The 14681-nt window shown below is 46.3% G+C and overlaps 1 protein-coding gene across 1 annotated transcript in view; it reads right to left on the bottom strand.

Annotated features, from left to right (window-relative positions):
• BLK (BLK proto-oncogene, Src family tyrosine kinase) overlaps positions 1-14681 on the bottom strand; it is a 92599-nt gene that overhangs the window by 30028 nt on the left and 47890 nt on the right. Inside the window, exons 2-6 of the mRNA XM_084622047.1 lie at positions 12451-12568; positions 10527-10575; positions 3807-3903; positions 2132-2230; positions 282-385 (exon numbers count right to left, since the gene is read on the bottom strand). Coding sequence (XP_084478173.1) covers positions 282-385; positions 2132-2230; positions 3807-3903; positions 10527-10575; positions 12451-12568 — 467 coding nt within the window. The remainder of the gene's footprint in view (positions 1-281; positions 386-2131; positions 2231-3806; positions 3904-10526; positions 10576-12450; positions 12569-14681) is intronic.

Raw genomic sequence — 14681 nt, 5'->3', positions numbered from 1 at the left:
GCTGTTCTGCGGATAGCTATCATTTCCACACCCACACCCAGGCACTGGAACTGGAAATGCAAGAAACCTTGTGAGAAAATCTGATCTCATGAAAGTAGGGCCCAGTTTTGCAGATATGTTGTATCCAATCTAACCTGTCTAGGTTGGTACAGCTCCAGTAGGTTTTGAGAATGTAGAACCATAGGAGAAACAGCCAAATTTGCGGGGGTTCTAATTTGAAATCATTGGAGGTTTGTCCAGCAATGGCAATAATCAGAGGCAACCCACCTCCCAAATCTTACCTTTATTTGTTTCACTCTCTCGTACAAGGAAAGACCCAACTTTGTTGCCAGGAGCCATCAACAGCCGTTCGGCATCTTTTCTACTGAGAGCTTTAAAAAACCATCTGAGGGAGAAAAGTCATGAAATAATTATGAAGAGCTCCAAGAAGAGGCAAATGCTACCCAGCTGTTCACTGTCGTGCCATTAAAAGGCTGAGTGTTGTGTTTAGCTTAGCAAAATGGAGCTATGAGGGGACAAGACTGCTCTTTAGAAATACATCAAGGAAGTGAGAAGAGCTATTTAAGTTGAAGGACAAACTTCAACAAACTGGGGATAAACTGGCCATGACTAAATTCAGGTTGGAAATTAGAAGAAGCTCTCTAACCATCAGAGGAGTGAGGTTTTGGAACAGCCTTCCTACAGGAGTGGTGAGGGCAAACAACCTCACTAGTTTTAAGATGGAGCTGATAGGTTGATGAACAGGATTAGGTGAGGTGGTTATGTGTGATTGCAGGGGACTGGACCCAACCCAAGCCCTCACTTTCAGTCCTAGGTTGGATGTTCCTCTGTCTAAGACTGACTACATTTCAGGATGGTTTTAGGTTGGGAAGAGTCCCCTAATGCAACATTTTTCAAGAGATTAGGATAAGATTTCTGTCCACTTTGCGTCCAAACATCAGTGTGAACGTATATCCCAGGGATAAGCCTGTATATATTCTTTTGCAGGTTCAGCTGGACACGTCTTCACTTCTCTATCTGACTAAGTGACATTGCACTGGGCTGTTAAAGAGCTGTCATGTTCTGCCCCAAGAAAAGGTTTTTCAGTGGTGAGCGGAGTGATGGCTGTATATGCAAGCGCTCTTCCTCAGTGGAGACACTTAAAAAGTTCATTTTAGTTCTAGAGATATTGCTGGTTCTACTTGTATTCCCTGTTTTATAAATATACAGCACATCACTGGAATCACTCTGAAACTGGAGTAGGGTGACCAGCTGTCCCAATTTTATAAGGACAGTCCTGATACTTGGTATATCCTATATAGGTGCCTATTATCCTCCACACCTCCATCCCGATTTTTCACACTTGCTATCTAGTCACCCTAAACTGGAATGACCTTTTTTTTAACTGTACCCACTGTAGTCTCCTTTGGAATTCGTTGGGACCAAAGCTACTAAATAATCATATGGCATTATATTACAGAGTGTATCCTTTTTAAGCAGTTACTGATTGCAGATATGTTAAGAGACGAATTCCTTCCAAATTGAAATTGAATGCTGCCTTTTACTTTTCTACCACACTAGAAACTCCATTTGCACCTTCTCTGAGCCCTTTAATTCACTGGTATTTAAAGGATATGAAGATATTAGGAATTCAATCCTCCCATTAGAAAGATAGGGAACAGTATCACTGTTTTTGTTACTCTTCTGAATCATAGAATATCAGGGTTGGGAGGGACCTCAGGAGGTCATCTAGTCCAACCCCCCTGCTGAAAGCAGGACCAATCCCCGATTTTTGCCTCAGATCCCTAAATGTCCCCCTCAAGGATTGAACTCACAACCCTGGGTTTAGCAGGCTAATGCTCAAACCACTGAGCTATCCCTCCCCCACAAATTCTCTGGCCACATTCCTCTTGGCAATTCCAATCCCCTAAAACACTCTGCATTTTAAACTCCACTTCCTGTCCTAAACTGGTGTGTAGTATTACGGTGGGCTGTGAAACAGCTGTCACCTTCCAGCACAGCTGTGGCTGCGTTTTGGTGATGGATTGTCAGCCCTTCCTGCTCCTATTTTTATAAGAGCCCTGGGAGGGGTTATTATAAATATAAAGCACTGATATTAATGTTAATGTTTCATATAAGCTCATGCACGTACTTTTCCACTTCCAAGGTATCCATTTGTGCGACGAAGTTACTGGGGACGTAACCCTTCTTTCCAGTGGTGAGAGACTTTGCCAGCCACCAGTCCCCATCTCTACAAAACCAAACAGGACAAGAAGCATGAACACCAAAAGGAGCTTTGGCCTGGCTCCCGCCTAAGACGACTCATGGATTTGGAGGCTTCATGAACCTTGCAAAGTAGGAGGCACGTTCTGAAGCCCTCTCCCATGTAGGTAACCCTGTACTCACCAAGTAGCACCACAGGGTATGTCTACACTGCAGCTGGGAGGTGATCAAGCTAGCGTGCTAAAAATAGCAGTGTCCCTGCAGCAGCACAGGGCTGGGCTAGCTGCCCAAGTACAACCCGGTCTGAGATCAGAGGTCCATGCCGCCGGGGCCACCCCGATATTTTTAGCACACTAGCTTGATCAGAACTGGCACAGGTATGTCTACCCAAGCTGGGAATTACACCTCCCAGCTGCAGTATGGACAGGCCCATAGACGCTCATTTCTATAGGCCACCCCCAGTTTGAAAGCAGTCTAGAAAGGCAACCTTTAAAGACGTTGGTTTATTCAACCCTGAACAAGTCGGTGTTTTTCACTTCCCACCTTCAGTCCCAAGCTCCCAGCCAGAGACCCAGGCATTGTCTTCAATTCCCCATCTGCTCCTCACTGCTGCTTCCTTTATTACATTAGGCAGCTCTCTGCTTTGGCCACTCTGAGTGCCTTCAGAAACCACAGCACTACCAGGGTAGTAACTGAAAGCTGTTCTCATCCGCTGGATGTTCAGGAGCCCACATGTAACCAGCTGAGTGGTCTCAGCCCGGAGGACAGGTGTCTGAATCAGAAATATCCACCAGCATCACTAACCCCATTTGTGACAGCCTCAAAGAGAGGTCATGGACTAACACTTAATAAACAGCTCCTTCACTGCAGCTCCCTGAGGGGGAGAGTGGAAAGTCACATGGTAGGGTAATGCAAGGCAAGCCTGCAATGCTGCTTGCATCTGGATTAACACATGGCATGTGGCACCTTAGAGACTAACCAATTTATTTGAGCATGAGCTTTTGTGAGCTACAGCTCATATGCATCCGATGAAGTGAGCTGTAGCTCACGAAAGCTCATGCTCAAATAAATTGGTTAGTCTCTAAGGTGCCACAAGTCCTCCTTTTTCTTTTTGCGAATACAGACTAACACGGCTGTTACTCTGAAACATGGCATGTGTTTCAGGGCTGTCAGTCTGTTGCCTTTCACTGGTACTATGGTCACACAAAAGTTTTTAAAGCAATGTAAACGATGTCCCACCCCAAACTAAACCAAACCCATATCCTTTTTAAGGCAAAGATCAGCCTACGGTGTATACACAGCTAACAAGTCATTATTTATACTACTTTAGTGCGTATGAGCATCAACTCACAGCAAAGCCACATTGCTTGGTGCTGTCCATACACATGTGAACAACAGTCCCTGTCTGAAAGAACTTTTAAACTCAATAGACTCAAAATGTGTTATCATCCCTGTTCTACAGCTAGGGAACCAAGTGACTTCCCAAGATCACAGAGTTAGTCTGGCACAGCCAAGCACTGAACCCAGATCTCTGCAGCCCCACGGTATTTTATAAAGGCTTCTTCAGCAGGGGCTAGCAAGTGCTGTGGGTGAGGATCACTTACCTAGATAGGATTTGAAGCTTCTCTCCCTTGGTCAGCTCCAAGTCGCGGTCACTTGTGGAGGCGAAATCATACAGTACAATCACAAAGTCGTCACCTGCTGCAAGACACAGTGACACTATTGGGTTTAGCTGGTCTGCCTTTAATTGGGGAATTAAATATGTGGTGCACGGATTTTAGTGAACCCCAATCTATCCCCTGCCCTTGGTCATAGTGGATGACACCACCATCTTCTCAAGTACTTGTACTGGGCCTTCCCTTTTAATTCAATATCTCTCTAGACCCGCACATCTAGGCCACATTTAAATCTTGTCGCTACTTTCTACACAACTTCTCTGAGGCCTTGTCTACACTGGCAGCAGTGTGTAGCGTACGAGTAGCCACCGTGAAAAGCAGGCTGCGTCCACATTGTGGTGTGTCACTATATGCAGCAGTGAAAGGCTCCCCTCTGCCAGAGCCTTTCCCTGCTACTGAGCCTTTCCCTGCATCGGGGAAAGGCTCCTGCACAGGGAGGAAATGGGACACTGCCCTTAAAAATAGCAGTGGAGATGGGGGAGGCATTGTTTGGGCATGTAGAGAGCCATGTAGGGTAAATATGCTAAGGTTCTAGTGTGTCTTTACTCACCTAAGCAGTGCCTCACTGTCTACACTGCTATTTATACCCGTGCTAGGGGGACATGAGGTGTATGTACTCTACATCAGTGGTTCTCAGACTAGGGCTGCCGCCTGTTCAGGGAAAGCCCCTGGCGGGCCAGGCAGCTTTGTATACCTGCCGTGTCTGCAGGTTCAGCCGATCGCAGCTCCCACTGGCCACCATTTGCTGCTCCAGGCCAATGGGGGCTTCAGGAAGGGTGGCCAGCACATCCCTCGGCCCGCACCGCTTCCCGCAGCCCCTACTGGTCTAGAGCGGCGAACCGCGGTCCGTGGGAGCCGCAATGGGCCGAACCTGCGGATGCAGCAGGTAAACAAACCGGCCCGGCCCGCCAGGGGCTTTCCCTGCACAAGCGGTGGCCCTAGTTTGAGAACCACTGCTCTACACGTCTCTGCGAAGTGTCGACATCGCCTAAGACCCAGCCTGTCCTCTCAGTCCACTCAGCTAAATTTCTCCTTCAGGCCCCCATCCTCTCATACCTCAACTACTCCAGCTTCCTCCTTGCTGGCCTTGCCCTGCTCAAGACCATTCAAAGTGCTGGTTCTGCTGCAGTCCTCTTCCTGGCTCCTGTCGATTTCCATCAGCTTTGGATCAGGTCCTTGGATTGTAAACGCTTCAGGGCAGAGGCTCCAGGCCTGATTCTCTGTCCCAACACACCAACTTTACACCAGCAGAGTTGCACCAGTGTAAATGCAGTGCCATGAAACGTAGACTCGGGCCCTGTGTCTTACTCTAAACGCTGGCCACACCCAGCACTTTGTGGACACTGTCAGAGTATGACTAACATAATAATCCACTCCAGTTTGGACCCTGTGTCACTGAAATACTTGGTGGTGTTGTTTCATTGCTACATTTCCATGCCCTGTGTCCACGGCACGGCCGCATCTCTCTGAACAAGTATGTAACTATTCACGTGTGCTCTGTCTGGTTACAGCCACTGAAGCAGAAAAGACCTCTGCTTTCCTGACATTCTGGGGCAAATCAAGCCCTACTAGGAGCTTAAGTAAAAACCCATGTGATGTGAAAAGACTTTGTGTGCGCACAGCCTAATTAATGCAGCAGGGGTGATAAATATTCTATATATAGAACGTCGCAAGACAGACAGTCAAGTCACATTCTCTCTTTGACCTTTTCAAATAATGCCACCAGCAAGCAGCCCAGACTACCCCTTTCACTGAAAGATAATATGTCTCCAGAGCAACACGAGTTTTTGTGTGTGCCGGGCCTGGCTATTGGTTTGAGATTTATTGGCAATGTCGCATAACCCAAGGGGGAAACCAAAGCCTCCTCCAGCTTGTAGGGAGGAGCTTGAAGGTCAACTGGGCAGATTCAAGTGTGTCAGTTTGAGGCTTCCTGTTATGAGGTAGGAGCAGCTCTAGTGAGAGCAAAAACTTGGAAACATCATAACGTTTTGCATTACTGTGGTGCTTTCCATCTGAGGATCTCAGAGCACGTCACACAGGGTAATGTGCTAGCCCCCACATCATCTCGTAGAGGCAGTTAATATTTATCCCTGGTTTAGTGATAATGAGATTGGGAGGAGAAGAGAGGTCAAATGCCCATTATTCTCCAAAGAAAGGCACATTCTCATTGACGGATATCATCATTAAACCATATTGATTTACAACTCAAGACAGGTTTCAGAGTAGCAGCTGTGTTAGTCTGTATTCGCAAAAAGAAAAGGAGGACTTGTGGCACCTTAGAGACTAACCAATTTATTTGAGCATAAGCTTTCGTGAGCTACAGCTCACTTCATCAGATGCATAAAAGTGGAAAATGCGGTGAGGAAGTTTTTATACACACAGACCATGAAAAAATGGGTGTTTAACACTCAAGACAAGCTTTTGAGCTCACATAGAGCTCTTCTTCTATATAAGCTCAAAAGCGGGTCTCTTTCACCACAGAAGTTTGTCTAATAAAAGATATTACCTCAACCACCTTGTGTTTTAAGAGATTATGATAAGTTTAGGTCCTAACATATTTTGTATTAAATTAATATTTCATTATAAACAGAAAAGAAACATTTAAGAAGAAAAACATTATAATTTAAATAACAAAATCAACAAAATCCAATTTAAATAAAAAAAAAATCCATGCCCCCACCCCCCTCCGCCCGGTCAATTTTTACCCACCCTGGTCAAGGGCAGTTTCTCCACTGACTGCAATGGTTTTGGATTAGGCCCTATGGGAACATCTTCACTGCAATAAAAGACCCCGTAGCGCCGAGTCTCAGAGCTTGGGTCAACTGACTCGGGCTCACGGGGTTTGGGCTGTGATGCTAAAAATAGCAGTGTAGACGTTCCAGCTAGGATTGGAGCCTGGGCTCTGAGACCCTCCCCCTTTGCCAGGTTTCAGAGCCCTGAATATCTGCACTGCTATTTTTTCTCCACAGCCTGAGCCCGGTTCCACAGCCCGAATCCTGAATCAGTACCACAGGTCTTTGTGGTATAGTACTGTAAAATAAGGGATAATATCACTTTATGAGCTCTTCTGTACAGCACCTAGCACAGTGAAGCCCTGACCTCGGGAGGGGCCACTAGGTGCTGCTATAGTATAAAAATAACAACAACCCGCATACTTTAATTCCAGCCCAGTGACTGCTTGGGTCAGCCTCGCTTTCAGAAGGGCTCCCTTAGTCTGCACAGGTTTAGGGACTACTAGTTCAAACAGTTCTCCCACTGCTGTCCCATCATGCACTGGTGGATGTTACAGATGTCCCAGAACCCATTGCTTCAGAGAGCTGGGCTGGGTCCTGTGGGATAGCTCCTCAGAGGGCATTGTGCCCAAAATGTTTTACAACAGTGCTAGGTGGAGGTGGGGCAAAAGGGCCACAGTTCAGAACGTGAGTTGGCAATGGCATTGGCGAGGCCTCATCTAGAGTCCTGTGTCCAGTTTGGGGCCCCACACTACAAGAAGGATGTGGAAAAATTGGAAAGAGTCCAGCAGAGGGCAACAAAAATGATTAGGGGGCTGGAGCACATGATTTATGAGGAGAGGCTGAGGGAACTGGGATTATTTAGTCTGAAGAAGAGAAGATTGAGGGGGGATTTGATAGCAGCCTTCAACTACCTGAAAGGGGGTTCCAAAGAGGATGGAGCTCAGCTGTTCTCAGTGGTGGCAGATGACAGAACAAGGCAATGGTCTCAAGTTGCAGTGGGGGAGGTCTAGGTTGGATATTAGGAAAAACCTTTTCACTAGGAGGGTGGTGAAGCACTGCAATGGGTTACCTAGGGAGGTGGTGGAATCTCTTTCCTTAGAGATTTTGAAGGTCAGGCTTGACAAAGGCGTGGCTGGGATGATTTAGTTGGGGATTGGTCCTGCTTTGAGCAGGGGATTGGACTAGATGACCTCCTGAGGTCCCTTCCAACCCTGATATTCTATTCTATGATTCTAATGCTAGTGTGGACACACTAAACCGTCTGTGCTTTCTCTGGTCCTGTGCTCCCAGGTCAGCTAGGAATGGCCCAATTCTCTAGAGCTGATGGCCGTAAGACATGGCCGTAAGGGGCTCAGAGCAGGGTTAAACAACACTTTCATAAAAACAACAGAGGCCTCTTTATGCAACAGCTTCCACTGATGCTACCACTGGGTGTAATGTAATGCCAGGGGCCTCTCAGGCTGCTCAAACATTTTCCATCAAAACTTTTTTTCTGTGGAAATTTGGGTGAAAATGTTCATGGGAAGTGTCAAAATTCGTGGGTGGGCTTTTTGTTTGTTTTGCAGGTTTTTTGTTTTGTTTTGTTTTTTTTCTTCAGAAAACTGAACATTTTTGGTCACAAATGTTTTAGTTTTAGGTTGAAAGTTTTTCAGACGTTGGTCATAAATTTTCACTTTTCATTTTTTCAATATTTCCAAAATTCCCAATGGACACAACTCCTCCCCACCCAATGCTTTAGTCCATGTGTCTAGTGGGGCAAGCATTAGGACAAATATTTTGTATTAGTGACTAATGATTTGGGGGGCCACGATTTTCAGAAATCACTCAGCACCTGCTCTATGAAAAACCAGGCCCAGGTTGGCAACCCCAAAATGAAGGTGCTCGAAAACCCCTAATGTTCTCCAAAAATCCAGGCTGTGATGTGGATAGCAAGACAAAGGAGAAGGGAATTCCCTTTACCAAACACCTTTACAAAACCACCATATCTTCCCCTCTACCAAATGCAAGACCAGGACTCCATTGTGCCAGGTGCTGTACAAACAGAACAAAAAGACAATCCCCACCCTCAAGAGCTCAGGGAAGATGTAGGCCCTTTGGAGAATGCCAACTTTCAAATCCTACATGGTCACCACTGGGGACTTAACCCATGGGGTGTGAAATGAGCAAAGACCCACAAGAAGACAGGTTTGTATTTTTAAAAATCCCTAACTATAGGGCCTATAGGCCTAATTGAAATATACACCGTACAGTGCTGCCAATTCTTGTGATTTTATCTGGATTCTATTGATTTTTGGTATTAAAAGTTCCAGCCTCTGGAATCAAGTGACTACCTAAGAATCTCAGCTTTCATTTAAAAAAAGTCATTTTTTAGCTACCATGGTTGCAGAGAAGAGATTGAAAGTGTGAAGCAAGTTCACCCTAAAGTTTCGCAAACCAGACAGTAAAGAAAAAGAACCCAACATTTATTCTTTCAACAATAACAACAACACCTCGTGATTTTTAAAGCAATTCTCATGATTCTGGGGGGCCCCAATCACGGTTTTTGAATGTGTGGGGTTGGCAATACTGAAGAAAACACATCTCAGGTCTTTTATTTCTTAGGCTTTTTTGATGGCTGAACTGCCTAGATTTTGAGCTTCTCAGTCAATTCACATTAATTGTCTTGTCTTACTGGAATAAATTAATTATTCCAAAACTGTTCATAAAACTGTGTTGTAGCAAAAGAGCACTTTTGAAAATCCTTCCTCAGTCTGGAAAAAATAAGAACCTCACCACCCTGTTTCTTTGAACCTTCCCCCCAAACTAGAACTGAACCCAACCCTAAACCAAGCTGTTTTGGTTGTGTGTGTGTGTGTGTTTTGAGATGGAATGGAAAAAGTCCTTGTAATATATCGCTGAAGTATTTTTCATTTTCACTGAGCACCTTTGTACTTCTGCCTTTTGGCCGGAAGCAGAAGTGAAAGCTCCACTTCTGAGGGAAGCTGCTCTCATTATGTTTCTGGCTAGACTGGAAACAGGAGATGACAAATCCCCTCAAAAGCCTGCATTTGAGATTTCCAGACTGATTTTGCAGACTTGAGAATAAAGCTGGTTGGGAATTTTCTGTCAAAATGGTGCTTTTCCCCCTATGAAAAATGCAATTTCTGAAAAATCGTTCCATGGGAAAGACTCATGAGACAGTCAAATTACAACTCCCATGATGCTCCACAGCTCACACACAAAATATCTGTCAGTTTAATTCTACCAATGCAACACCTTTGTGTGGACACTCTTACATTGGTTGAAGTTCATTCCTTATTAAATATAAGCAGTCAATATACAGCACTCTTCAACCAATTTCAGAAGGGCCAGCATCAATTTAACTAAACTGAGTTAGTGAAATTAGTGCAATTTGTGTGTGTGTGTGTAACTGACTACTGAATGTATCTTACATCTCCTGCTCACTGCCCTGTCCACAGAAGATATGAGTCTATTACAGCCATTGTTAATGCAGATTAGCTCTTTAGCTCAAGTTGTACCAACTCCTGATTTTATTTTTGGAGGTCCCTGGTTCAACCCCCTGTGTCTAGACCTTGCTCCACCTGGCCAATTAACAGAGAACATGTTTTCCCTTATGGCTGTTGAGCAGAGAGAGAAATTGACGACTACCAATATTTACATCAAATCCTTCTAACAATTTGTCTACTTTGCCACCCCTGAGCCACTCAGCTAAGCCGGCCTAAGTTTTAGATGGAGACCAGGCCTAGATGTACTAATAAGGAACTAACAGTGCATCTGTGTGAAAATTGTAAAAAAATAAAACACAAATGAATTGATGATATTAGAACTGGTTCACCCAGTCACCGCACATTGTCTTGCAAGAACCCAGAGGAGGAGAAGGAAACAGAAAAGTGATTAAATGTAAAAATCTTACCTTGCTCTGATGGTTGGTTTAGAGGCGAGGTACTAATATGTTGTCTGAACTTTGGGAGAAACAAAAAAATTCCATTTGTTACTTTGCTGGACTAGGGGAAGGACCTGCTTTGTGGCTCAAAAGTCACTCACAACCTGATCCTAAACTCATTGAATCCAATGGGAGTTTTTCTATTGGTTTAAATGTGCTTTGGAACAGGGTGTTTATGTATTTTCATGGTGTTAGCATATTTTACTATGATGCATTCAGACTTGTTTGCTCATGTCCTTAAATAACCACTGGTCTCCTCTCAATTGATTTGGATGATCATAGTGGAGTTACCTGCTTAACTAGATTCCAAATGTTGCCATGCTATGTAATTCAGTTCATTGTTGCAAGATCTCTGTTAAATGATGCACGATGCAATCAATGAACCTGCTGAAAAAATTTACAAAGCAATATTACTTCAGGCACAAAACCAGGAAACTGCCATAATTGTCTCGAGGTTCATGGAATGCCCTTGCTCATGAATATCAGGGATAATTATTTACACCTGATTTAAATTTAAATTTATTTAAAGACACAGATTTAACTTTAGATGCCTAACTTTAGTCCCCAAGTTTTAGGGGTTTAATCCTTCTGCACTTCAGTTTTCCGTTTGATAAAATTATGTCATTTAGAATCTCTCCAGGTTTTCTCAGCCAGGCAACAGAAAACAGCAAAGGCTGGGTGGTTATTCACCTAGCTAGCTGTATTCTTCCCAGATCCAGTCCATTCTCCACCTTGATATAATGCACAGCGTCAGCACATGATTGTGCCAGACATCCATCTGGTCTCAACCCCTCTTGTGTCTACAGCAGTGGTCTTCAACCTTTTTAAGCCCCAGATCACTTTCTGAATGTAAGGGCAACCCAGGGTCCACCCTGCCCCTTCCCCAAGGCCCTGCCCCACTCATTCCATCCCACCTCTCTCTGTCGCTCACTCTCCCCCACCCTCACTCACTTTCACTCGGCTGGGGTAGGGGTTTGGGGTTTTGGAAAGGGTGCAGGCTCCGGGCTGGAGCGGAGTGGTTTGCAATGTGGGAGGGGGCTCTGGGCTAAACCTGGAGCAGGGGGTTGGGGTGCAGGAGGGGGTGCAGGGTTGGCTCTGGGAGGGGGATCAGGGCTGGGGTAGGGGGTTGGGGTGCAGGAGGGGGCAGGGGGGCTGGCTCCAGGAGGGGGCCCAGGGCTGGGGTGCTGGCCGCCCACCGGGCGGCACTTACCTTGGGCGGTTCCCAGTCAGCGGCGCAGAGAGGCTAAGGCAGGCTCCCTGCCTGCCCCGGCCCCACACCACTCCTGGAAGGGATCAGTGCAGCCCCGTGGCCCCTGGCGGGAGGTGGAGGGCACGTGGCTCCGTGCGCTGCCCCTCTCTGCAAGCAACGCCCCTGCAGCTCCCATTGGCCACAGCTCCCCATTCCTGGCCAATGGGAGCTTCGTGGGCAGACCCGCTGCACCACCGGAGATTGCGATCGACTGGGAGATTTCTCTAGGATCGACCAGTCGATCTCAATCGACCAGGTGATGACCACTGGTCTACAGAATCTACCCATGTAGATGCTTCCAGGGCCTCTGAGCACCTCACAGTCCTGAAGAGGTTTTATCCTCACACCACCCCTGTGAGGGAGGGGAGCATTAACCCCATTTTACAGATAGGGATCTGAGGCACAGAATAGAGGAAGTCTGAGGCTCAGCCAGAAATAGCACCAACGTCCCCGAGGCCCAGTGCAGCACTCTAGCCACTGCTCCATCCTCCCTCACCTTTACAGAGGAGGTGGCCTGAGTTGAAGGGAACTAGAGGGCTCATGTTACCGCTGGCAAACACAAGTGCTGCCCTACTGATTTCAGAACTATCTGTGCCGCCATGGCTACACAGGACACAGAAAGGAAGTCACAAGCCTCTTACTTACCGGGGGCAGGGGTGGAGGAGGTTTCTTCCTGGAGAATACCTGAGGTTTTTGCCTATTCGCAGCCTCACACTGCTTTTGTGGCATGGACTGGCGGTGTTTGCTCCCATACAGTCCCATGCTGTGAGAGAGAACACAAATGAACATGTGATGGGGCGACTCACGGACTCAGGTCCTATTCAGTACAAGTAAGGGTGGTGTAAGCAAGTCCCAAACTAAGATAAGGACAAATGGTAGGGGATGGGAACACAGGGACGAGTGAGAGGTACTTATAAGACCCCCATTACTGTAATACCTGAGAGCCTCACAGCAGGCCTGCAGGACTGAGAAGCACTGTTCTCTGCATCTTACAGATGGAAAACTGAGTGACTTGTCTAAGGTCACACAGGAAGTCTGTGGCAGAGAAGGGAACTGGGTGTGCATCTCTGAGGCTAACACCCTAATCCCTGGACCATCCTTGCTTTCCAGTGGCCCAAGCCTATAGGGGCACTCTGGGGCCGAGTGTTTGGAAGGTAGCAGAGGTTTTGAATAGAGATGGTTGAAATGTTCATGTCAAAACATTCTTTGCCAAAAAACGGCTTTCTGACCACAACCTACTTCTTTGCTTTGGTCGAAATTTTCTGCTTTGTCGATGATGGGGGGCGGGGGTGGGGGAGGGGAGAAATCAGGTTTAGGAAACCCAAACATTTCTACTGAGAAGTAAATTGTTTCACTTTTCAGATACCCCAAAGATTTTTCAGTGACAGGTTTTTAAACACCTCCCCTTCCCTATATATATTTGAAAGAAAAAAAAAAGCCAGCAAAAATTGGCATTTTTCGATCGGCTCTAATTTTTTAGTTTAATGCAAAATCATCTCTTGTCCTACATGCCTAGGCAGGAGAATAAGGGCGCGTAGATGCCTTTACAACCCTGCATGGACTATGCCACCTGCAGGGGTGGGAGAATAGATTCTATAGGACTGCTGCTCCCCCTCCCATATGGGTGGGCGGCAGGAGTGGGAAACGGGGGGCTGCCCTGACTTTGCTTGTTCCCCTTTTGCTGATCCTGCATGGAAGAGGAAGGATTCTGCTACTTGTATAAATCAGTAGCAGATTGAAGCCTTGCCCTGGATCCAGGTGGACAAGCCGGGAAATGAACTCTGACTCTGAGAGTCTGCTTCAGCGGCAGGGCAGCTGCTGCTGCCTGCAACTCAGGGCAGCTTGTCAAGTCCCACACACTCAGCAGGATTACTCGGGGTGAGACAGGGTGGCAGCATCAGGCTCCTAGGTTGTAAGATCTTTCGCCCAGGGAATCCACCTCTATTTCCGATGGTTAGCATTATACCCAGATATGGCGCTGATATGTGATGACCGACCTCATGGCTGACACACCGGGGATTGAACAGATAAAAGCGTGAGATGCACCTTGAGAGAAAGCTCCCTAGCTGGAAGCTATAATGACTCATAGCCTCTGTGGATTGGCACAGAGGGGGATCTGGAACACACACTCCCCAGTGGGTTACACTATGAAGGGTAAAACATCTGTAAATTACAAGCTGATTTTGGTTTCCACGTTGGCAGCTGCTAATCAGTTCTTCAATGGAAACAACAGGAAGAGGGTAAAAAAGACAAGTCATCTGATTAACCAGAAGATGAAAGCTTCTCCATGTGAAATTGGAAAAGGAGCTCAATAAACTATGGAAATCCAGGGTGCACAGACAGCGTGCAGTGTTTCTAGTTACATGATGGTCCTGAACTTGTGGGGTCAGATGCTGATACACTTGAGGAGTAGGAGGACTTGTGGCACCTTAGAGACTAACAAATTTATTTGAGCATAAGCTTTCGTGCTCAAATAAATTTGCTAGTCTTTAAGGTGCCACAAGTCCTCCTTTTCCTTTTGCAGATACAGACTAACACGGCTGCTACTCTGAAACTTGGGGAGTAAGTTATGCTCTCCGTGAGTAAGGATATCAGAAGCTGACCTGTGCAGTCCTTTTTATACACATGGTTCCCAGAGAGTTCCACCAGTTTTAGGACAGATTCTGATATCCTGACTCCAACTGAGTAGCACATTATCCGTGAATCACCCCAGGATTGCCAGCCTCCAAGGTTCAACCTCCAAAGTTCTGATTTAGTGGGTGTTGGTCCTGCTTGGAGCAGGGGGTGGGACTAGATGACCTCCTGAGGTCCCTTCCAACCCTGAAATTCTATGATTCTGTGATTCAAATGTCATGTGCCAGACCCCGAAAAATCAC

Source organism: Lepidochelys olivacea (genome assembly GCF_965140295.1).
Source record: "Lepidochelys olivacea isolate rLepOli2 genome assembly, chromosome: 3".
Classification (NCBI taxonomy): domain Eukaryota; kingdom Metazoa; phylum Chordata; order Testudines; family Cheloniidae; genus Lepidochelys; species Lepidochelys olivacea.
The sequence above is the reverse complement of the archived record's forward strand: the minus strand, read 5'-3'. Positions and strand labels throughout refer to the sequence as shown.